The 24,008-nt window shown below is 45.5% G+C and overlaps 1 protein-coding gene and 1 long non-coding RNA gene across 5 annotated transcripts in view; one reads left to right on the top strand and one right to left on the bottom strand.

Moving 5' to 3' along the window:
- Positions 1-23,772, bottom strand: part of LOC119176389 (chromobox protein homolog hpl-1) — a 43,684-nt gene extending 19,912 nt beyond the window's left edge. For 2 of the 4 annotated variants that reach the window (XM_037427646.2, XM_037427648.2), the window contains exons 1-4: positions 23,590-23,770; positions 23,287-23,460; positions 19,261-19,374; positions 14,519-14,587 (exon numbers count right to left, since the gene is read on the bottom strand). In XM_037427646.2, the coding sequence (XP_037283543.1) occupies positions 14,519-14,587; positions 19,261-19,374; positions 23,287-23,460; positions 23,590-23,622 (390 nt within the window). In that variant the 5' untranslated portion in view covers positions 23,623-23,770. Of the gene's footprint in view, positions 1-14,518; positions 14,588-19,260; positions 19,375-23,286; positions 23,461-23,589 lie in introns of all 4 variants that reach the window. The other 2 variants (XM_075877569.1, XM_037427645.2) reach the window with 2 other exon arrangements.
- On the top strand, positions 622-5,475 carry LOC142775729 (uncharacterized). Its single transcript, XR_012886954.1, has 2 exons — positions 622-943; positions 5,400-5,475. It is a non-coding gene; the product is annotated as an uncharacterized LOC142775729 (long non-coding RNA).
- Positions 23,773-24,008: the final 236 nt, after the last annotated feature.

Here is a 24,008-nt window from a genome sequence, read left to right as displayed (position 1 = left end):
GACTTTGGCTAAGCCATGCACGGCTAAGCGTGGGAGAGAGTCTAAACCACCCAATAAGCTCGGGTCCCTGGTGTTGCCACACACCAAATGCCTGCTTGCGTAGGCGCCCCTGCAGGATCCCACAGATAGATAGGTCACCGCTAGACAAAAGGGATGAATCTGTAGAGTGTGTGTGTCCTCTCTGTAAGCTTGTAAATGTTACTTGTGTGCGGCATGATCTAGATACTGGTGGCCAATTTCCAAGTATCGGTTTGATAATATGTAGTTTGTTTTCAGTTTGCCTATCCCATAGGCGCTGCCAGCATGCCTTGAGCTCCCGTCGTAGGAAAAGTTTCATGTCAAGTGCAGGGACGGCCATGCATGTACTGGCGGATGCATGGTCATGCACATACGCAGCTAGCTGATCCGCCACCACGTTTCCAGCGATCTCGCGGTGCCTTGGCACCCAGCACACAATGACATGTCATTTTAGGGTGTTTATCGTGCATAACAGAGAGTAAAGTGACACAAAGGATTTTTATGTTTTTTGAGTATCTTCAAAGCTGTTACGACACTCAGCAAATCTGTGTATACAACCGCACGTTGTAGTTGTAATTCTTTAATCTGCCTGACAGCCACAGATATCGCATAGGCTTCTGCAGTAAAAATGCTTGTTTGGGGGTGCAGCATACCAGAATTTGAAAAGGATGGGTCAACAGCAGCATGGGACACACCAATGTGAGACTGACGCATCTGTAAAAAATTTTCGGCATGTGTATTTGTGTTGGAGTTGGAGGAAGTGCATGCGGATATGTGTAGTAGGTGCCTGTTAAGTCATTTCCATAAAAGATATGTCACAGTCTATAACCTGCCACTGCCACGGTGGCGGATATGCTGCAGGAGCCATCAAACGGTGTTCTGGAAGTGGCAGACCTGTTATCCTCAGCGAGGCTTCTCACACGGAGTAAGTATGGCTGTCTGAGCAAGGGACAGTTGTGGAACAAGGTAGAATTGGATAGGTCATTAATTGTCCGCATTCACCCTGAGATAGTATGCAAAGATATGTAACAAATCTGCAGATGGAGTGACCATTCATTTGATTCTGCGTACAGACTCTCTACGGGGCTAGTTCAAAAAGCACCCATAGAAAGGCCAATGCCTAGATAATGGACAGGGTCGAGCATCTTTAAAGCTGCTGCAGGGTGTCACACGGAGTAAGTATGGCTGTCTGAGCAAGGGACAGTTGTGGAACAAGGTAGAATTGGACAGGTCATTAATTGTGAAGTGAGTGGGGTGTTCCTTGTCCGCATTCACCCTGAGATAGTATGCAAAGATATGTAACAAATCTGCAGATGGAGCGACCATTCATTTGATTCTGCGTACAGACTCTCTACGGGGCTAGTTCAAAAAGCACCCGTAAAAAGGCCAATGCCTAGATAATGGACAGGGTCGATCATTTTTAAAGCTGCTGTAGGGGTGCAACAGCTGAAATATAATTGGAGCAATTTTCGGAGCAGCAAAATGTTATTCTTGGAGCACTAAAATACAAATTTGAAACAGGTTACACGGGAAAAAACATTGAATGTTTATCACAAAAGACCAAATTTGAAGCAGTTTGAGAAAAAAAGCTTATATTTAGAAAAAATTTATATATACGTACAAGCCATTCAACATTCCCTAAATCATGCAGAGTGAATATGAGTGCAGCTATTTCAACAAAAGTAGTATTTTCTTTAATCATCCCACTCAGCGAATAATCTCCACATCAGAATTCACCACGCCTGTCAAATTGTTTGACAGAGTCTGAGGATTCAAATGTGGATCTCCCAAGATGGTCACCATGACTATCGTAAAACTGGTAAAAAAAAAAACTGGCGCACAGTTTTATTTGATTTTCTTTTACAGCTACAGATATGTCATATTCAAATCATTTTGCCAGTAACTTTTTTTAGACATCAGCGATCATATTAGCACTCGCAATCATACGGCATATACACGCATCAGTAATTGAACAAACTGTGCTGTGTCTAGAGCCTACTGCTATAAGCCCCTTCCAAATCTTACAACACCTTTCTGCAAACTGCCTGTGTACTGCGGCAAAGACAGCTTAAGCAGTGTTTTTGCACAAGTTAGAACAAGACCAAAAAATTTCCGTACTACTCCCCCCCCCCCCCCCTTTTTTTTTTTTCACGAAAGGGTTAGGTTTAGGGCAGAACTTTTAGGCTCGCTTGAAAGGCGGGTTCGAAAGGCGCCCTTTGGCTTGGTGACGGCACCGGATATCTATCGCATGTGGCATTGCTATGGCAACTAACGTAGTCATGGCATTAACTAAAGCTGAAACCATAACAAACTCGACGTACTGTGAGTTCGTACGCTTCCAGCTTTAGTTCCTACTGGTTTGTAACATGCCATGGCCACGTTTGCCGACTAGAAAATTCATGATTCCCGCGAAGTGCTGCTGGCTATGGCAACACATTTTCGTTTTGAAGTTGCGTCGTCCCACCGATGGATATCCATTGAGGTCAGTGAACTAGTGGGCACGCGGCATTGTTACTTTACCTGGTCGATTGCATTTTGTAAGTTCACTGGCCTAATGAGTAAATGCATTATACCGTGATTTAAGGTTACGGTTTCCATGCCTGCATCCCTAGACTGATGACAAACTACAGGTGGCCAAAGTGGCCACCATGTCTCACTCAAATTAGGGAAAGAGAAAATTTTGAGGCTGATCGGACATTTTGGCGCAGTATGGCACAATTTTGGCAAATTTCATGATTTTGGCACAGCTCGGTGCACAAATGAGGAATTGTATCAAATTGGCGCAGCAGTTGTTGCACCCCTGCTAATCGTGCCGCAAACTGGTGCGTTATAGCACCGTACTCTAGGCGCGTGTGTACCAGGATTCTACAGAAATTCATCAGGCATTTCCTGTCACTACCCCACATAGTGCATGACAACACTTTCAAATATTCATTGTTTTTAAGCACCTGTTCTTTAAATACTTGATGTTGGTATGAAGGTTAGTTTCATGTCTAATATTAGACCCAGAAACTTATGCTCAGATTGTACAAACAGACGTTGACCATGCAGGTCAATCTCGGGATCGGGACGAAAGCCCCTCTTTTGCCAGAGCAAGACGCAAGTGCTCTTTTAGGCGTTTAGCTTAAAACCAATCTCATCTGGCCATTGAGAAACCTTGTTCAAACCTAATTGAACCTGTCGTTCACATAGAGAAAGTTGCATGATTTATAACGAACTGATACATCAACTACATATGTGCAGTCAAACATAGTGTGTGAGATAGAGAGGCACAAGCATTCTGACAATAACTATTCCACCAAGCAACACATCATTTGGTGGATAGTTGGGATACAATTTGTGGCAGCATCAATAAGAAGACCTGTAAAATACTCTACAGCTGCATCTATGCTTAAGTCACGCATATCAGACCAACTTATGTGAGTAGTTTTTGAAATTGTTCTCAGTCAGCCTTGCCTATCTGCCATCTGGGAATCTGTGCAGGACCTTCATAACCTAATCGTGTGCTCAGAATTATCGGAAAGATGTCACTTCCGTAAGAATTGTTAATGATGTTCCAGTTGAGAAGGGGTAGAAGTGTAGGGGATGTGATGCTGAGATCTATGAACGAGTAGGTGTTGTTTGCCAGACTATAATATGTTGGCTGCTTGTACGATTCAAGAGACACGCACCAGGGGAAAAAAGGCACCGTTCGATTAGACGTCCTCGTGCATTGCAGCGAGGGTCCCTCAATAAATTGCTATGTGCATTAAAGTCTGCGAGGTTCAGATAGGGTTCTGAAAGCTCATCTATAAGAGCCTAGAATTCATGTTTTTGGAGCTGATACTGTGGGGGTATATAGCGAGAGCAGACGGTGACGAGTTTATTGAAAGGGACGGCTTGAACAGCCACTGCCTCAAGGCACGTTTGAAGTGGTAAGTGTGAGCATGCAAATCCTTGATTAACATTAATGGCCAAATTGTTCGCATTAAAAGCATTAGCAGGGGGTTTGGAATGTATGGATGAACAGATGTCTTTGTGTAGCTGGTCTCTATTGTTTATGATAGTTTACTGGTAGCAAATGTGAGTATAAGGTGTTAGGATATCTTCATTATTTCTGCAGAAGACAATTCGTTTGAAATTTGTGACTTTCCAGCTTTCGAGTTCTGTTTCGATAGGTCAAAGAGGCCTCTGTCCAATACAACTCCGCGTGCGGAGTTCATGGATCAGTGAGGTGTTACAGCGATGAGGATGTCACCAAAAGTTAGCAGATTCTTCAGTTTTTCAAACTGTTTCCTGTCACGAAGTTCAAGAAGGAGGTCTCTACTGGCCATTTTTACAACTTTATAATAAATTTTTAAGGTGGCTATCAGCGATCGGGATACTATGAAAGGGACATGGTTCTAGCTGTTTTTTGTTAGTTTTTGTTGGGGACGACTCAAAAAGGAAAATTCATCGGTGTGTACTCGCTTCATAGCGGTACGATCGTTAAGTAAAGGGAATGCTAGATACATGATATTGAGATTTGATTTAGCAGCGGTGGCGGCCCCCTACCACAAAGTTCAACATGGGGACGCTACAAGATTCGAGGCACCGAAGACATGCACACGCCAGCCGTACATCACTACTATAACCAAATGCGCATAGACCAAGAGGTTGACAATTTGCACAGGGTTAACTCAAGCCACCTATGAAAAGTGGGAAGTGACTGAAGAGAGTAGGAGACAGGACAGCAAGGAAAGAGAAAAGTAAAAGGTCAAAGAGAGAGATAGAAAAAGGCAACCACCGATTTCCCGTGGGTGGGTCAGCCCAGGGTGCCGTCTATGTGAAGCCTGGGTCAAAAGGTTGTGTTGCCTCTGCCAGGGGGGCCTTAAAGGTCCAAACACACGGCTTCGACTAAACCCCCAGGATCCCCTTTCCCTGACACAGCTCTGCCATGCATGGCTAGGTGTGGGAGGAGATCGAAACCTTCCCATTAGCTTGGGTCCGTGGTTTCACTGCGCACCAAACGCCTGCCTGTGTAGATGCCCCTGCGGGGAGCACACTACAGCTGAACTCTCTGAGTATGCCTCTTAAAACTCTCAACAAAAATGAATTTCACACAGTCACTTTAAATATTATACTGTGCTTTAAACAATTGCACAAAATATGCTGAAAGCACTTTCAAGAAGTTTTATATTTTAAGTAGCCACAGCCAAGCCTGGCCGTTGCGTACAAGCCAGTGTATGCTGAAAAACACCACACTCGAGTCACTCTGCACTCATACAGACGCTCACTCTAGCGTTGTCAGTCATTCGTAAACCAACGGCGAGTGAAACAATGAAAATGCACTGGTCGGTTATTGAACACATCAGCATTTAAGTCACCAAAGCTGATACTGTCGCCTTTCATGATCATTTCAGAATATGGGCCCAAGTGTGGACACTTGTACACCGATGAATAAAGAACAGAGTGGCTCCAGCTCTCGCTAATGCAAAATATATACTTCGTATCCCGTATCAGCTGCATTGGTGGATTCTCTGGAGTCTAAACAGAGTTGTGTTGCTCCTCAAGGTAAGTTCTCTGCATTCCGTGCTTCAGGGTCATTCCACGCTGCGAGTGCTCATGAAGCCCCTTGCTTGCTTCGTTGTTGCATTGTTCTCAAGCTACGCACTTCAACCCGCTCTGAATTCCAGTTTAAAAATAAGTTACTTTCAAAGGTTGGCCATCCACGAATTTCCGAAAACTGTACAGGTGTGGGTGGGCTCCTGTCAAGATGTGGTTCAATTAGGTACACTTACAGGCTGTGGTGATATCTGAAGAAGCAACAGTACCCATACAAGTCTATCTGATGTCAGATTCCAACCTTCGCCGGTATGTTGTCACCGGCTTGGCAATAGGTGAAAGCCCAAAGGAGGTGGTGAAGTGTTTAACTTGTGTGTTGCACCAAGTGGTGAGTGCCCGTTACATGGGCAAAGGTCGTACGTGTCACTCTAGCGAGTCCTCCAACTCCACCCTGCCCTCCCCTAAGGACATTATTATTCTATGGCAGCTAACCGCTATTTTTTCATTACCAGCCATCAGTAGTTCACTGCAACAGTTTTTTTTTTCTAAACCGGGCATATGTGCTCTCCGTGGCCGTTCAGAGTTGTATTCAACATTGCAGCGGAAGACACTCATGCCTATAAGTGTGGCCTGTGTAAATTAAATGAACCTGAAATAACAGACAAGAGCTGCCCCACTGAGCAACAAGCCACAAAATGTAAGCACAACAATGCTCACTGCAAAAACTCTCAGGCCGCAAACCCATGCACTACTTGTGCAGTGCTCAAAACCAATCGCTTTGCGCCACTTGAAGACAGTGATGACAGTCAATCAAAAACTTTTCTTACACCTCCTAATCACTTAGAAGCACAGACATCTCAAAAACACAGGAGATGTGCCCACACCATCTTCAAATGAAGAAATGGGCACAGATACCGCCTTAGCTGAGCTAGATAAATGCTTAGCATCGTTTCAATAAGTTTGTCATTTGATTACGCACCACCCAATCGAACGCTCGAGTGTGTCAACAGAAGTGTTTTTCATGTCACGTTTCAGCTTGTGACAGTCTAACCCAGTGCCTTGTCTGCAAAAGAGCTGCTACTGTTCGTATCTAAACATCGGCAAAACTTATCAACAGTGCTAACAGCTAATCGTCCAAAATGACTTTTCAGCTAATTAACTAGCCTCTCATTGTCATTAAACAATGAAAGTGTTACAGTTTGAAAAAAAAAAGGTTGGCGAGCTTCATCAGTGTAAGCATGAACAAGCCTTGTTTGTGTGTGAACAAACATTCTGTGTGGGCATTCCTTTTACAGGAGACGAGCTCACTGCCACGTCTCTACATTGTTATGCATTCACTAATCCCTCCATGGACCTTTCCAGAAATCGCAGCCTCGCGCCTTCCCCTGGTGGATCGGCGCTGGGGCATTATGGGAGAGCAGAGTGTTGGCGGTCAGAGCAGACGACGCTTTCCCGCTTTTACCTGCTTTCATCGTGCGCCGTGAGTGGTTTTGGCTAGTGTAAGGAGCTGCTATTGTGAAGAAATGCTTCTTCTGATCGCTCCGACTTTCATTCACGCATACTAGACGGTGTTGTTCATCGCAAATAACCATAATGATCACTGAACATGCCGAATAAGGAAAGCGGCGGACACACTTGCTCGGTTTTGGGATGTGATACTACGTGAAAGTCATTGGACATTTCATTCATAGCTTACCCGCTACAGTGGTCTAGTGGCTAAGGCACTCGGCTGCTAGCCCGCAGGTCGCGGGGTTGAATTCCGGGCCGCGTCGGCCGCATTTTTGATTGCGGTGAAAATGCTTTAGGCCTGTGTGCTTAAATTTCTGGAGCCCTCCACTACGACGTCTCTCGTAATCGCATGGTGGTTTTGGGTCGTTAAACCCCAACACATACTATTAGTTTATTGCTTGGTGCTGCTACATTCCTTCGATGTTTGTGGTGCTGCAGCTAAGTTGGACCTTTGTTATCTGTGTCCTCACTATGATTACGGGGCTGGGATTTTACACTTGCAGCTCACCCTGTAACTAACTATGCGAATTTATTAAGGCGAGAGGCTTAGATACCTTGTTATAAACTCACAGGGTCCCCTATTCATCCATCTAAGATAATTTGATAGAGAAGGCCATCTTCTTTTTCTTCTCAGTCGATGTACTGATCCTACCCCACCAGTCTACGACTGTCAGCAGGGTTTTGCTGTGGGTGCGAACCCGTGTTTCGTCGCGGCTGGGGGAGAGCACTAGTGTAGCTTGGGCGTTCGCAGGTGCCGGTGTGGCTTGAAGGGGGCCAGTGCCCCTCTATCACCCCCTGGCCGATGCCCCAGCACACCTCCGAGGCAGTGCGAAACTGATTTTGCATTGCCTTTATGATAAGACCACATTGCACCAAGCTCGAATGTCGTGCGATGACATGATCACGTGAAGTCATGTGATGTTTTGATGAAGTCACTATTTTTGGCGATGTCTGACGTCATATATATTGTCATCACGCTGTGGTTTTTTTTTATCACTCGAAGTCGCCGACGCGGGACACAAACGGTCGAGTTTCACGTTTGATGAGGCATCTAAGGTTTTCGCCTAAAAACAGAAATTGACCGTTGGTGGCTTTGGCGTCTCGCGGCGTCAGCATCAACAGGAGTGATGCAAAAATCATCGCGTGATCGCATCACCATACGACGTCATTGTGACATCACGGATCACTAGAATGTGTAAGGCGATCATGACCCACGTTTCTATAACCGATTATGACCCCATGATGATGTCATGAGATGACATCGTTGCTTTGCACTGCTTTGTTATGTGATCGGCCCACCAATCACGGAGGCTGAGCAGAGCCAGGTGAGGTGCTGAAAGTTTGGAATGCCTCCAGTCAAATCAGTGCAAAGCTAATTTAAATGCAGAAAACATTCGCGGGGGGGGGGGGGGGGGGGGGACCAATAAATTGACTGAACAAAAAGAAAGAGACGGCTGTCGCCATCAGGCCGCCTTGGGTAAATGCATAAGAAACCCTGCGAGGTTTCTTTTTTTTTATTCGCCCTGTTACGTAGTGTTTATTTTGCTGTTTACTGCATGGTTATGTTCAATCGTATCTGCTTTTTATTGACTGTAAACCTAGAGGTCTCGCCTATTTTTGCTTCATGCATCTCTCTTTTTTTTTTCCTGTGTCAAAGCAAAGAGTCCTAGCTGTAGTTTCATGATTATCGGTACAAAAGCTACACTTGCCATCAGTTTCTTTCACATTTTCAGCTTATGTAAGCACTGCTGTGGCCGTCTATACCTTTCCCACACTGAATTGCTTTTAATAAAATGTCATCAGCATCTCTGGGGTCAAACAACACCTGGATGCCACTATTATTGCCACGATCACCAGCTGGAGAAAAATATTAAAGTCCTTCTGACCATCAACAGCCTTCCACAGCAACGTTTTCTGGCTTAAACCATCTGTGCCCAGATAGTCGGTGCTTATTAGCACCGTAAGAATGTTCATGCTACACAACTTTTTCCTTCTGAATACGCTTGAGGCGAGTTCTTCAGATGTTTCGTCCTTGGCCCTTTTGACAAAGGTGACAGTGATGATTGCATGCTTTGGGCAGCTTAGAGAGGTAGGTCTATACAAACGACAAACTACTAAATTAGCGTAATCATAAACTGCAATGAAACAAGAGACCACAGGAGATAAAACAGTAAAATAGAGTATTGTGTGAATTATGCACACTGCTCATTCTGTTGCATATTTCTTCCAATTGTTAACTAGTTATGACCTTTTGCGCAGTCAGGTCCATAGTTCTTAAGTTAATTTCCAACACACAGTCGTGGAAACAGGAACTACGCAGAGACAGTAGGTTTTGCGCTGTTTGAAAGCAAATACTGCATGCAAAGTATCCGCTCTATGGACATGCTTCATATGGCCTGGGGTTACCTCACTAAGAGCCAAAGGTGTCAAATGGTTGTGGAACATTCATAGATGCACAGTTTGAACTGCTGAACTAACCAGACACATGGTGCCGCGATCATGTGGGTGTTTCTGCCTCTTCTCCCAACCTCACTTGGTGGCTTAGTCACTAGACTAGTGCTGTAAGGGCCACGTCACGAACTGGGATACACTTCGCAGTAACCTAAATGAGTGAATGTCAGGAGCTATTGTGACCAGTGGTTTAGATCAATTAAATTCATTCAAACTGCCACTCGATTATATCTGTTAAATTCATTCAAACTACAGTTTCCAATGCTATTCCAAGTTCTTGGGTAGACGAGTGATACCCCACACCTGATCTACAACTGCTAGACTAGTGGACAGAACCCTGTCATACAAAGACAGCTCCTTCTTTTTGACCAGATTCTTTTGCAGATAGATAGAACCTCGGCCGCATTTTCACAATAGCTAGTAGGCATGAGAAGCACATTTATAAAAGCTACCGCAAGCAAAGGTGTGCACTGCTTAAGACCTTACTTTACAGCTTATTCAACTTTGCGTTCCTTTCAGTTAATGAAGCGAACAGAACAAGTACCTAATTTGGTAGTACAGTGAAATCTTGGTATAACGAACTTCAGAGGGCCACGACAATTCGTTTGTTATTTCGAAAGGTTACCAACGTTACCATTCAGAGAAGACGGCATACAGGTCTGGGGAATTACGAGAGTATCTTACAGATCGACGTCAAGTTCATTCATGCAAACAGCGACCATTCAGCATCACCTCAAAACAGGTGTACACAATGAGCAGCAGAGAGTAGCTCAACTACTGGCCAAGTCATTCTATGTAGACGATTTGCTTTCTGGGGCAGATAATTTACAAGCAGCTGCAGAGCTATACACTACCACAAAGAAAATAATGAATGATCCTGGAATGCCACTCTGGAAATACACAACAAATTGTCAAGAGCTGCCAGACATATTCGACTCAATCTAGCTAGCTCTACCTAACAGCGGTGGACAAACATCATCCAATACAAAAGTCGTCGGAATAGCATGGAACATGCAGACTGACAGCCTTACAGCTCCCACAATATCTTGTCACTCCTGGAGAAGGCTTAAGATACAAAGCGCTTTTTTCTGCAAACAGTATCTAGAGTTTATGACACACTGGGGCTCGTTTCTCCTTTCGTGGTACAAGGGAAGTTGTTATTTTAGCAGCTGTGGGTTCGTAAAGTCAACTGGGATGAAGAGCTGCCAGATGATATAGCAGGACAGTGGAAGAGCTGAAGAAGTGATTTGGTTCACCTTCCCAAAGTCGATGTTCCCCGATGTTCGAAGTCAGAGGCAGCTGATATTCGTGACAATCACGTCTTTGTAGACTCCAGCATTAAAGCTTATAAAGCATGCGTATATATTCGCACTGAGCTAGCTAACGGTGACATCACCACGAGTTTCATTGCTGCAAAATCAAGAATCGCCCCATTGAAGCTTCTCTCGTTGCCACGCCTCGAGCTAATGGGAGCACTAATAGGCAGCAGATTTCTGAATTATATAGAAGCATATGCCCCCTTTTTTGACAGACCACTTTCTTTTATGTGAACAGACCCTACAATTGTCTTGAATTGGACTTCAGCAGATTCATGCAAGCAAGAAGTCTTTGGTAAAAACAGAGTCACTGAAATCAAAGCAGTAATACAAATACAGAATTGTATCTGGCAGCATTTCCCAGATGACGGAAATCCTGCAGATTTGCTAACAAGAGGTGAATCACTGGATGTCTTGATACAAAATAATGTTTGGTGACAAGGACCAAGCTGGCTGCAGCTAAGTCCATCTGAATGGCCAAAGAGGAAACTCTTAACCCCCGAGGAGGATCATGAAATAATTGACTCGGCACATACAGCCCTTCAAGTAGTTGACAAAACACATGAGCGGAGAGCACCAATCTTTGACGTAACACAGCTCAAACTGCCGAAAGTCACGGCGTGGGTACGACGCATCATATATAACACTAATACAAATTGCCTGAACTATGGATGCAAGAAGACCGAGGAAGTATTGGCAGCTGAGCGTTGATAGATACACGAAGTTCAAAGTGAAGCTTTTGGTGATAAAATGTTCGCTCTTCTTGAGAAGCAGATGCTACCTAAAAGTTCAATGGTGACTGACTTGTGACCATTTCTAGATAATGAAAACCTGCTAAGAATTGGTGGGCGACAACAAAAGCTCAATGAAAACCCCGGTATTGGTGCTGCCTGACAATCACAATTTCAAAATTCCCAAAAATCGAAATTCCCATGCTTTCACAATGCATGGAGGCGTAACCGCCATGCTAAACCACCTGAGAGAGCACTTCTAAGTTATACAAGCTCAGCGAACAGTGATACGCCGTTGTGCGTTATGTGCTCGCTATAGAGGGAAGGCAAGCTCGCCGCCACAGGCTCCACTTATGACCTACAAGATTGAACAATCTAAGCCATTCGACACAACAGGAGTGGATTCCGCGAGCCCACTCTTTGCCAAAAAAGATAGATAATGCAACCAAAATGTACATTGTAATTTTTACTTGTGCATCAACAAGGGGGATACACTTGGAGTTGGTGACCGACATGATGGCGAAAGGCTTCCTGCTGGCATTCCGAAAATTTACTGCTAGGAGATAACTGTCCAGCATCATGTATGCAGCGTACGCCACAGCCACGCACTCGCAACCAGCCGCCGAAAAATATAGACTGCGGGAACTAACGCGGCAAAAGAAAAATGGCTGCTATGACGTCATCAGAACTTGTTTTGTAGACCGTAGCGTGGTGACGTGACGGAAGTAGGGGGTCACCTCGGGGTCCCCTCCGATGGTGTCTATAACACTATGGAGTCGGTCACTCATGCAAACTTCAATATGAATTTAAAATACCTTCCAAGCTATATTCGCTGTTGATATCTTGCAGATGATATACGAATGTTCACAAGAATCGACCCCACAGGCTATCTCGGCCCCGAAATTTTGTGTCAGTACCACTTTAAAACTTTTGCTTGGCTTCAGTTGGATTGAATCTCCAAGCAATAATAGTAGGCTTTATGCTTAAGAGATGGCGCCAGATGGCCCGTGCTATCATCATCAGTGGCTGGAATGAGCAGACAACATTATTGCGGCAATTTTTGGGGGTGCGGTAATTACTCACAAAAAAAAAAAAAGAAATCGTATTTTTGTTGGGCGATGTGGGGAGTGCGAGAATTATGCAAGAGCGATGATTACGTGAGTAGATATGGTAAATAGAAATTCATCGTGGACACTGCTCTATGGTGGGGCGGTTGGTGGAAAAAACTGATTCGATCGGTGAAGATGTCTGTGCGAAAAGTCCTCGAACGAAATATCCTTTCTGCTGAAGAACTCAATAAGCTACTTACCGAGGTCGAGGCTGTGGTCAATTCTCGACCACTTACTTACGTCTAGTGGCTAAGGTACTCGGCTGCTGACCCGCAGGTCGCGGGTTCGATTCCCGGCTGCGGCGGCTGCATTTCCAATGGAGGCGGAAACGTTGTAGGCCCGTGACTCAGATTTGGGTGCACGTTAAAGAACCCCAGGTGGTCAAAATTTCCGGAGCCCTCCACTACGGCGTCTCTCATAATCAAATGGTGGTTTTGGGACGTTAAACCCCACAAATCAATCAATCACTTACTTACGCCTGCCTCAAAACCAGTGAGCCATCAGCGATTACGCGAGCACATATCCTTATAGGCCAACAATTTACCGCTTTGCCAGATGTTGACTCTACAGAAGATTCAGGGAAATACAGCAGTGTGAAAAAATATTCACGCAGTTTACAACACCACCAAATTTTGTTGGATCATTTAGAGACGTTGGGAGCAAGAGGACATTCTAACTTCATCATTGGTGCATCGTTCTACAGGATATCCTTCCCGCAACCTGGCAGATGGAGACATAGTGATTGTGGACACACCCAAAAAAGCGAAGTTTATGTGGCCTCTGGCAAGAATACCCAGGCAACGATGGCATCGTTCGCGCATGCCTCTTATGCCTGGGTAGCGGAAAAGTTTTGAAGAACCACACTAGGCACACTAGCGTATCTTATGCCAAATGGTGTTACATCAGTGTCTCTTACAAAATGGTTTTACTGTATTTTAAATAAACCCAACGCACCCAAATCGAATTGTGCCTTTCTAAACCATGACAACAATTGAAGGAATTGCTTAACTAAGGCCACTAATTACTACCAAATTAATCAGTTTGGGACATAATACAATATATGAATTACAGTGGGAAAGTACTAACCCCATTCAATCTCACTATGATGATGACACTTCTCCCCAATTGCCCGCAGTACTTATGGCAAATTGCTCTCGTCAAGCAAGAGCAAGTTTTCTTGCTCCGTGGCAGAGAATCCGCGTTCCGCTGGTAGATTCGGAGCAACCCACTACGCGACGAAGTGTTCTGCGTGCTCCGTCTTACAGAGACGAATTTCACCGGAACTCCGAGAATGCGTTGCCATCATTTCTGGTACAGTCGGGCAACTAGGTCTAGTAACACTGTACACTTGTTTACATTCCTAAAATAACTGCTTTCCGTGGTTGAAATGCATGCTTTGCAGTGGGGACACAGTTGCCATTGAAACGTAGAGAGCGGAAAAGAAAATTGTTTCCGGTAAGGGTTTAGAGATGTATGCAAAAACAACTTCCGGAGGGATCTCACGCGGAGCATTCATGCATTCCACTCGCAGATATGGCTTGGCGAAGTCCGAGTGCTCGCTCCAGGATTTCAGCGGCTGCTCCGAATCTACCAGTGAAATTCCCCATTATAAAAGTTTCATAACTGCCCAACAGAAAAGGTGAACACTGTTAAGTATGCGTCCCCTTGTAAAAGCCTGTGACTAAAGCCATACTAACTAGTGCACGTGCACTTCATCTAAGCTTTTCCATTAACAGTGGCTTTTGGATGTCAGAGCCATTCTCTAAAGGACTTGCAGATGGCTTTTCTTAGGGGAGGGCCAAGTTAAGCAGAGTGGTGAAGGCCTCTTTTAATGTTCTGTCTATCTAAAAACAAAACTTACATTTTTGTCCTTCTGCCATTGTTCAATTTGCAGACGCCTTCGAGTAATTATCTCCGCAGCTTCCAACGTCTGTAAGTCATAAAATGCAATGAACAAAAAACAGGACTTTTCTCCGAGGTGCTAGTTTCTTCGTTAGGCACAACCGAATAAATACAATAGATAATTAGGCTAAGGAAAGCATTGGGAACGTTATTTATTACTCTTTACCAAGGGGTGGAAAAGGGCACATAAGCAGGGCACATAAGCAGGAAGCAGTCCTGGGAGCAGGCAAAAGTGCTTTTTGTGGCAAGCTTGGAGCAGCCACAAAGGCCTTTTTGAGCAAGTTTGGAGCAGTAAAAACATTCAGAACAGATTTAGCGCCGTTCAAAGCACTTTAATTGTGAAGCATCATTTGTTTAATGTTGTATTTTTCAAACACTCAGCTAAATTGTGCAATCACCTCATTATTACAAAGGGGTTATATGGGCACTCCTGACGTGTTTTGCTTTGTTGTGCTTACATCTACTGTAAAAAGTCCAAAATGACAACATACCCGTGCGCATCGTATTTCTACCTGGGGGTAAAAGCACGCAAGCGGGGGCAATGAACGCGGATGAAGCAGAGATAAAACCATCTGGCCCATCTCCACCGCTCGGAGGGCACGTGAGATAACATCAGATACATCCACCCGAGGAGCAGAGGAAGCACTCTCGCCCATCTTCGAATAACATGAAAAAACAAGAAAACTATGAACCATGTCCCCGAGGAAACCCTGCTGGGATGTGAAGCAGCAGCGGTGCGCACGGCGTTGACCCAGTTGAAACAGGCATCGACACGGGTGCTGAAAGAACTGTTTGAAGCGAACCTCGGTGTAGTGTTTACACGAGTAAACATTCATTTGAAATGCAAAGACATAAGAAGCAGGACGCATTGAAGACGGTTGCGCTCGGCTTGCTTGGCTCGCGTCTCACCGGTGTTACCCACGTGCTGTCTGTATTCTCGAATGCGATAGGTGTTCTTGACTCGCACCTCGTCGGTGCCGCAGGCCTTCCACTGCAGACACTTGCGTTTGGCTTCCCTGGTTCGCACCCCGTCGATATTGACATTGCCACTCGCGAACGCGACCAGCTTTGCTGACCCTCGCAACAAGGGTGATACGCGGGAAAGGTACGCACACACTAGCGAGAAGCATGCCGCTGCAGGCGCGATCTAGCGGCCTGCAGCGGCGCGCTGTCCACATTGTTGGCGCCGCGAGATTCGCGAGGCGCGCCAGTGCATGCACCTCCCGGCTTCTTCTTGCCGACAGATGGAGAGAGGTGGTGCAGGTGAGATGATGCCCACGTGAGGAGTGGGCTTGAGCGTTGCGAGTGGTAAAGAGGGTGAAGCAAGAGAGAGCTGATACGCAGCGTGCACGTGGCAGGTGAGGAAGAGAGACATCAACGTGCACTGCTAGGAGGGCGTGATGTACTTGACACCGCTCCAACACCTGCGGCAAGGGGAGCAGTGTGGACAGAGGGACAGCGTTACACAGGCTAGTCAAAAAGCAGCTTCGCATCTAAAAAATGAGGGAGGGAGGAGGCAGGGAGGCAACTATAAACTTTGTCTCTATGGGCGTGGCTGGCCGCGATCGCTGGCGCGCACGCTACATCGGCCGCCATCAGCGTGTGACTCGCATACACTTCTACATGCTGCATTCTCATTACGAAGAGACTGTGCAAGAGGTGTTGCTCTCCTTGAAGGGGCACACCAGCGTTTTGTAGTTACGTGATATCATATTCAAAAGATTTAGCTGCCAGCATCCCTTTGAATGACATTGCAATTTGCTGCTATCACATTCATTGTTTCACCCTTGCGGTGCAAGAGTGACCTTATAAATGCAAAGCAGCTCTTTGACTCGCCTGTGCAAGGCTGTCCCGTACGTCTGTATGAACCCGCTCGCCGCAGGCAAACTGGCTGTTTTTGGCAGGCTAGAAACAGTCACAAAGATGTTTTGGAGCAGGCTTGGAGCAGCCACAAACGTCTTTTCGAGTAAGTTTAGAGCAGCAAGAACCCTCGCCGCAGGTGTTGGAGCGATGCCAAGTAAGTCAAGTCGCAGCTGCCAGCCCCTTCGCCGCTCGCAACACACTTCTTTATAGCTTCACCCTCTCAACCACTTGCAACGCTCAACCGCACATCGAGTGTAAACACTAAACAGATTTAGTTGCATGTCCGCAGCAGCCGTACAAATGTAGCCTGCCAGCCATTCGCAATGGGTGGTTGTATCCGCACGGCTGCTGCGGATATGCAACTAAGTCTGTCTACTCTTTCGGCTCGTTTATCTGCGATGAAATTTACATGAAACTGAACCCGCCTCCAGTGTCTTTGCGCTTCAAACAAAGGTTTACTCAAGTAAACACAACATCGAATTTCGCCTCAAACCAATCTTCGAGCACCCACGTCGGCACCCATTTCAATTGGATCAATGCCGTGCGCACAGCTGCTGCTTCGCATCTCATCATGGTTCCCTTCCGAGAGATGGTACATAATTTTTAGTTATGCACAGCTGCCCATGGTATTTAACCTGAACACGCGAGCGTCAGGCGTTGAGTCGATAAGCGCGAAGCACAGCGGCCGAATGAACAGGAATACACACATAAGCTCGATGAGCAGTGATGTGCACTTGTCTTTCCTAGGCTGTTCTGGGAACTATACACCATTCTCCTTCCTTTGAGCACCGTTACTACCTTCCTTTGTTTCTTTTCCGAATGCTACCATCATGTTATTAAAGAAAACAGCTTCACTGGAATGGCGAAGCATTGAAGCAATAGCAAGAAATTGTAAGGCTGGGTGCCAACTTCTTAAAGTTGGCAACAGCCGTACAAAACGCTGGTGTAAGAGAATACGGCCTTGCCAAGGAGAGATGCTCGTCTTGCAGTCTCTTCATGTTGATAGCATAGCACGTAGAAGGGTTCACGAGCTAGTCACGCTGATGCCTGCCATGATCGCGTGTGCATAGGAATCGTGACCATGCCCTTAGGATCAAAGTTCGCGGCTGCTCCTGGAGCGATCACAGCCTGTACAAAATGTGACCGTTTCGATGAAATCCGTTTCGACGAAACCTTGCTTACGGATTTGACACTTGATGGCTTTTGCACTTTGCGGCTAAATTCTGATGCGGCGCAGTACGGCACTGACAGATGAGTTTGGGGCAGCAGGCGTGATTAGGCGCAGGATGGCGCAGGTAAGCAAGCTTGGCGCACAATGGCACAAATGGTGCAGCTGTTCCACCCCTATTTAACTGAAGTATAGCAATTGTGACATCGATTGAAAGTGGATGAAAAATCACCCTTTCTGTGACTGAGATCTAAACCCACAACCTTCAAAATGCAATGAAGCATGCACAGTGCACTTAAAAAGACTTTGAAAGATGCTGCCAGCATAATTCACGCAGCATACCATTCATCTTTAACATCAATGGAAAAAACATCTGACTACACATGCCAAAAGGAAAAGCTGACAGAAGTTGAAAGTGGTTGTAATCATATTTGGAATTAAATTTCTAATGTTTTAGTGTGTGAGTAAAGAGGAATTAAGATTTGCTTGTGGATTTTAAAAACAATGTCGTTATTAAGGAGGCTTCCTCAGCCCCAAATACACTTAGAAGTGATCTGCAAATGGTCAAAATACATTTTGGATCATCCCAAAATAGTTTGCACAAGTCACAAACACCACAATGATAGAATTTGGTGGGCGCAATATTGCACTGATCCCATAACTGGTGATTCACCTTGGAATGGTGTTCTTGAAAGCTGCAGATAGTGGTATTATGTTGTCGTGCTGAATAAGTATGATTTCGGGGGTTTCACATGCAATAAACCATGATCTTAATATGAGAAACACTGTAGTGGGAGTTCTGCATAATTTTAACCATCTAGGGTTCTTTAGCCTGCCCTAACATCTAACAGAACAAGGACCTCAAGTGCCTACCCTCCATTGAAATGTGTCTACCCACCACGGTGGTCTGGTGGCTAAGGCACTCGCTGCTGACTTGCAGGTCGCAGGATCGAATCTCAGCTGCCGCGGCCGTTTTCTTGATGGAGGCAAAAATGCTTGAGGTCTATGTGCTTACATTAGGTACACTTTAGAGAATCCCAGGTGGTCAAAATTCCCAGAGCCCTCCAGCACAGCGTTTCTCATAATCATATGGTGGTTTTGGGATGTTAAGCCCCAATAATTATTATTAGCCATTGAGATGTGACAGTCACAGCTGGCATAGAGCTTGTTTCCTTTTGGGCCAGCAACAGAGCACTGTAACCACTAAGCCACTGTAATTAATGGTCATTGTTTGTGTTAGACGAACAATGACCATGTCCAACACACAATGCACACAATGCATGAACAATGCATGTCCAACAGTACAGTGAAACACCAAATCAGCTAAGGCTGGCAAGTGATTCCAGGAAAACTTCATTGTCATCAACTTTTTTATGATAAGCTCGAAATGATTGTTGGGGTTTTATGCCTCAAAACCACAATATGAATATGAGAAACACCACAATAAAGGGCTTCGGAAATTTTGACTACCTAGGGTGTCTAGAGAATGTGTACCTAAGCCGAAGTAGACGAGCTTCCAGAATTTCACCAATATCGAAATGCAGCCACAGCTGCCCAGATTACAATACAACAATTCCAATTTGTGATTGTTTAAAGGTATGCTTAAAATAATTTATGTAGTTATGTAGCAAAAAATGCATTTCGTTATCAAAGTGAAAATGCAACAATACCTTGCTCGCTGATGCCTCCAATACACTGTTGAAATGTCTAGGAGACTTCTGTGGCGGAGGTGCGGGCATCAGTTCTATCCCATCATCATTCCTTGGCTCCGGTTCCAGTACATCCTGAAAAAAAATTAAAGAAAACAGTGTTTCCACTCTGCAACATTAAGTGTGCCATTATATGAAGGCCTGTTCCATTTTCATTGCACTATAGATGTGCTTAACTGTTTCACCATGTGTACACAGCCACATCCAATCTAGGGTCTGCTTCTTTATGTCATAGCATAGTGTACTTGCTACTGAATACATATAGACGATTGAGTGGCATTTGCAAACCGTGACCATGGTTTAAAAATTGTGTGATACACCAAATCTTGCAGCCTGTCAAACCACACATAAAGCTGTAAGTGTTCTAGTCACATGCTACACAAGAAACATAGGCTAAGCAAGCACTTAACAATTTCTTCAATTGGGGTGGTTGGTACAGTACTCGCCGATTGAAACAGGACACTCGGAGCGTGTGGCCGCCAGTACATGTGCCGCCGCTCGTAGAACCAAGGTGTTCCATTGTGGTATAGAGTGAAAGGTAGAACCCCTAAGTGCAGGATTACTCCTTCAGGTTGCTAAAGAGTCGGCATTTAGCTCACAAAGTGGACACTGCCAGCATATATGGCACTGCAAGACTCGCGTCATTGTTTCCATGTCGCGCGAAGGCAGGCTTGCGGCTCACTTTCTTTTATGTCGTGACTGAAGCCACAGGTAAACTTTCTGTGTTTCTATGCAGATGTTTATCATGTCTATTAACGCATGCAAGATGTAACCTTCTCTACTTCTATGCTGATGTTTATCATGTCTATGAACGCATGCAAGATGTAATCTTTCAGGTGAATCCAGCGTTGCACTTGCACAGTTTGCGTACTGCATCGCCTAATTGCGCAAAACGAGAGGGTCGTCTGCTGGTGCCGCAATATAATAGTATGCAAATGCAAGCCAGTTTGGTCAACATGCCAATGTGCGTGAGCCTCGCAGCAACAGGCGGACAGTGTGCATTTTGAGAACTAAATGCCAACTTTTTAAGGTGGATGCACACGAGGGAACGGAGGAGGAATTTTCGCAGCGGGCGGCACACCACGTGACGTCTTCGTTTAATCCGCCCTCCTCCGCTTGCGGCATGGATAGAAATGTGTCACCGCTATTTCAATTCCTCCGTTTGACAGTCCTCTGCTCTCGATCGAGAGGATTCAGTGTCAAATCTGTCAATATTGGGCAGATCAGTGTGGCTAGGAAGCAGGCTACCGGCTTAAAATCGACATGTTTCACTTTTGCAGCAACGACCGAATGTGTTTCGTGTGACAGTGGAAGAGGTGAGTGGTTTTTGATGGTGGATTGGTGGTTTTCATTCACAGCGTGTGGCCTGCATGACCACATAAGCGCGCTGCATAAGCACAGAAGTCGAGAGTATGCACGAGGATACCGCGAGCGTAGTTTTGGCAGTGTGCATGCGACGTATCCACTGCTGCGCCGGATGAAACTAATGACTTAACTATTCGGTCTGCGGAGCAGCAGGATTTAGCTCGCGTGTGAATCTAGTTTTAGCGACCGAAGGGAGTAATCATGCTCTGCAGGTGTTCTCCCCCTCACCCTATACCACAATGAAACACCTTCGTTCCATGAGCACCCATGAGTGACAGCCCATGCACCGGCGGCCACACGCTCCGAGTCCCCCGTTTCAATCCACGAGTACTGTACATTTTGTTTAACAACAGAATTATTAACAGCATTACATAGGAGAAGTCTATCAACAGGGGGCATGAGGTAGAGCATCGTCACAGCTCCGTGTTCTGCATCCTTTCCTTGCAATGTGTCAGGCTGTTCATTTAGAATGCTGAACGAGCACGTAGCCATTTTCATGGTGCATCAGTGGTGGGAATGCCTTCCAGCATTTTGGGGCAGGCAATCTGTTTTGGAGCAGCTACCTTTGTGTTTGGATACACACGGGCTTTCCATGAAATACACAGAGGAAGCAAATTTGGCGTTTATTTAGTTTAATGTAGCTCAGTCCTAGAGCATCGGACGCATTATTCTATGGTCACAGGTTTGGATCCTGCCAGTGGCAAGTTATCTTTTCATCCACTTTCAATTCTCCACATTTGCATTACAATTACTTCTAATAACAACCCCAGTGCTTTCCCTGTCATTATTGTCTGTTAGTTCTCTGCTGAACATTTTATAACTGGTGCAAAACTAGGAACATGAAAATGAAGGGAGGAGACAGATGGGCACCAAACGTGATGACATGTCTATGATAACTCTTCCACGCCTCTGCACATGTGTGGAAGTTTACCTGTTTTTCAGCCTGTACCGGCAATAAATAGTTCATAGTTTGGCACCGAACTGTCCCTCTCCTCCCCTCATTTTCATGTTCCTAGTTTTGCACCAGTTACGAAATGTTCAGCAAACTGAGACACCAACTCGCCAAAAAACAGCTTCTACTGTTAGTTCTCAATAATTGCACCTAACAACAAAAAATGAGCCCATAAATTTACACTTTCTTTTACTCAGTTTACATAATCACTTATACAAAAGCAGCAAACCCACAAAATAAGCATAATAAGTTAACACCAGTAAGATTATGTACAGAAGCGGTGACTTGAAATAGTGAAGAGCACAGCATGAAGTTCATAGCCACGTGCACGCACATGAAAATTCATAGCTCATTACTGTAAAACCTTATTAATAGGCACATACATGCTGAGAACCTGCCGGGAACACAGCTAACTGTGTACTAAACATTGTATGCATTAACGACGAAGTAGGTAAGTGTGCACCAGGTTCCCTTTTAGGGAGAAGGGGGGGGGGAGGCAATGTTCGTTGCAGTGTCCCCCTTCCTATTATATTGTCATAAGGTCGTGACGTGGCCGAAGGGAGCAGACTGCAGGTTGAATAATAAACTGTTTTTTTTTTTTTTGGGCTGAGCTTGTAGCCACGTAAAAGGAAAGTCAGATTACAGCAAGACACTGGCACTGATAGCGGTGGGCAAAGCGTTGGCCGCCGATCAACTGACAAGTGGCGAAGCCCATGGGCATTTATACCCTTGACATCGTATATTCTAGCGTTATCGCTAGCGGCGACATAAGTTCCAGAATAATCTATAATGCTCGCGAAGTGGGTGTAATCTTAACAAAATGATCTGCTGCGCTCCCGAAGCTTTTCGAACGCTGTAGGCGTGGTTTGAGCTGAGAATTACTGACAGTGAAACGGGGCGATAAGAAAACTTGCGAGAGAATGTGGCTTGCCCCCCCCCCCACCCCCTTGAAAAAGGCATCGTCCCCATGCTTAAACAAAAAACGAAAGTACAATAATAAAGACAATATAAACAATAGGTACAAGCAATAAAGCGCAGCACCAACAGCAAAAAACAGTTCTCAGGTTTGCACATGAAATGGCTTGAGGCGCACAACATGGACGACTTCAGTTCGGGCACGGCGCCGTTGAGAGTTTTCGTAATGTCATCGGGAACCACCGCGTAGTTGAGTGGGCCGAGACGTTAAACTACTCTGTACAGTCCGAAGTATCGTCGCAGAAGTTTTTCACCGAGTCCACGTCAGCGTATCGGCGTCCATACCTAGACACGGTCACTGGGCTGTTGTGACACGGTCACAACAGCGCTGGGGACGTAACGATAGCAGTGGCTAATAGGGAGTTTTCGAATGGAGCACCGCGAGCCCTTGCGGTGCGGTCGCTGCCACTGCGCATGCGCCGTAACGCGACTCGGCGTTCGCGGCCCGCACGCAGCAAATCCGAAATAGCGTGCGGCGATCGCGGCCCGCGAAAGCTATTCTAAAACTCATATAGCGCCCGCTACGCCCGCAGTGCTTGCAAACGGTATTTTGAAACTCCCTATTGTTACGTCTGGACGTGACGATTGTGGTGGCTATAGTTACGTCTGGACATAACTCTAGCCACACCGTATTCAAAAACTCGCTGCTTAATTGTACACTGCAAGCACTATTACAGTTCAAAACGCACACTTACCCCTGCTTTGGCCAAGTTTTCTTCAAACTCTTTCAGGAGTGCTTCACATCCGACGAGGTTTTTTCTAGGTTCCCAGGTGTCTTCACTCGGACCAAAGTTTTTCCATCTTATAAGATACTCGCCGATCTTTCTTTTGCCTTGGCGTCGGGTCCGATACTTCAGTATTCTCTCCACCTATTTCAGTTTTTTTTTTTTTTAAGAATATTGCATTTCAATATTCCAGAAGAACAGCTGTCAGCAAGGCACACTGTAACGGGGAATTCAAACATGTCATGCAATGGCGCGCCGAATTTAACTGCTTACCTCATACACTTCACTCTCGTCAGACTGCGACATTGAAGACAAAATGCAGCACTTTGCAGCGAAAATGCAGCACTTTGCAGACAAAATGCAGCGTCCCAAGTTGCGTTGGTAGCCGCGTCTGCTACCACCGGGTGGCACCAACCTTTTGAAAGCCGAAACGCTCGGTTCATCAAAGCCGCTTACAACCGGCTTGACTTGGCCTAAAAAGTATAAATAGACGGCGACAAAATCGCTGTGTTGGACATTTTTGGGGGACGTTTAGGTGGGAAGAACAAAAGGTCTATCGTAAGGTTCCTCACTAACTTGTGAGGATCTTTACCGTGTGGTGGTTATTTCTCCGTGGTCTTTGCTTGGCCGGGAGCCTTATGCATTCGCGAGAACCGCCTCTGCGCATGGATACGTGGTCTCGTTCTGTAATA

This window comes from Rhipicephalus microplus, chromosome X (genome assembly GCF_043290135.1).
Source record: "Rhipicephalus microplus isolate Deutch F79 chromosome X, USDA_Rmic, whole genome shotgun sequence".
Taxonomy (NCBI): domain Eukaryota; kingdom Metazoa; phylum Arthropoda; class Arachnida; order Ixodida; family Ixodidae; genus Rhipicephalus; species Rhipicephalus microplus.
This window is presented reverse-complemented; position numbering and strand designations above follow the sequence as displayed.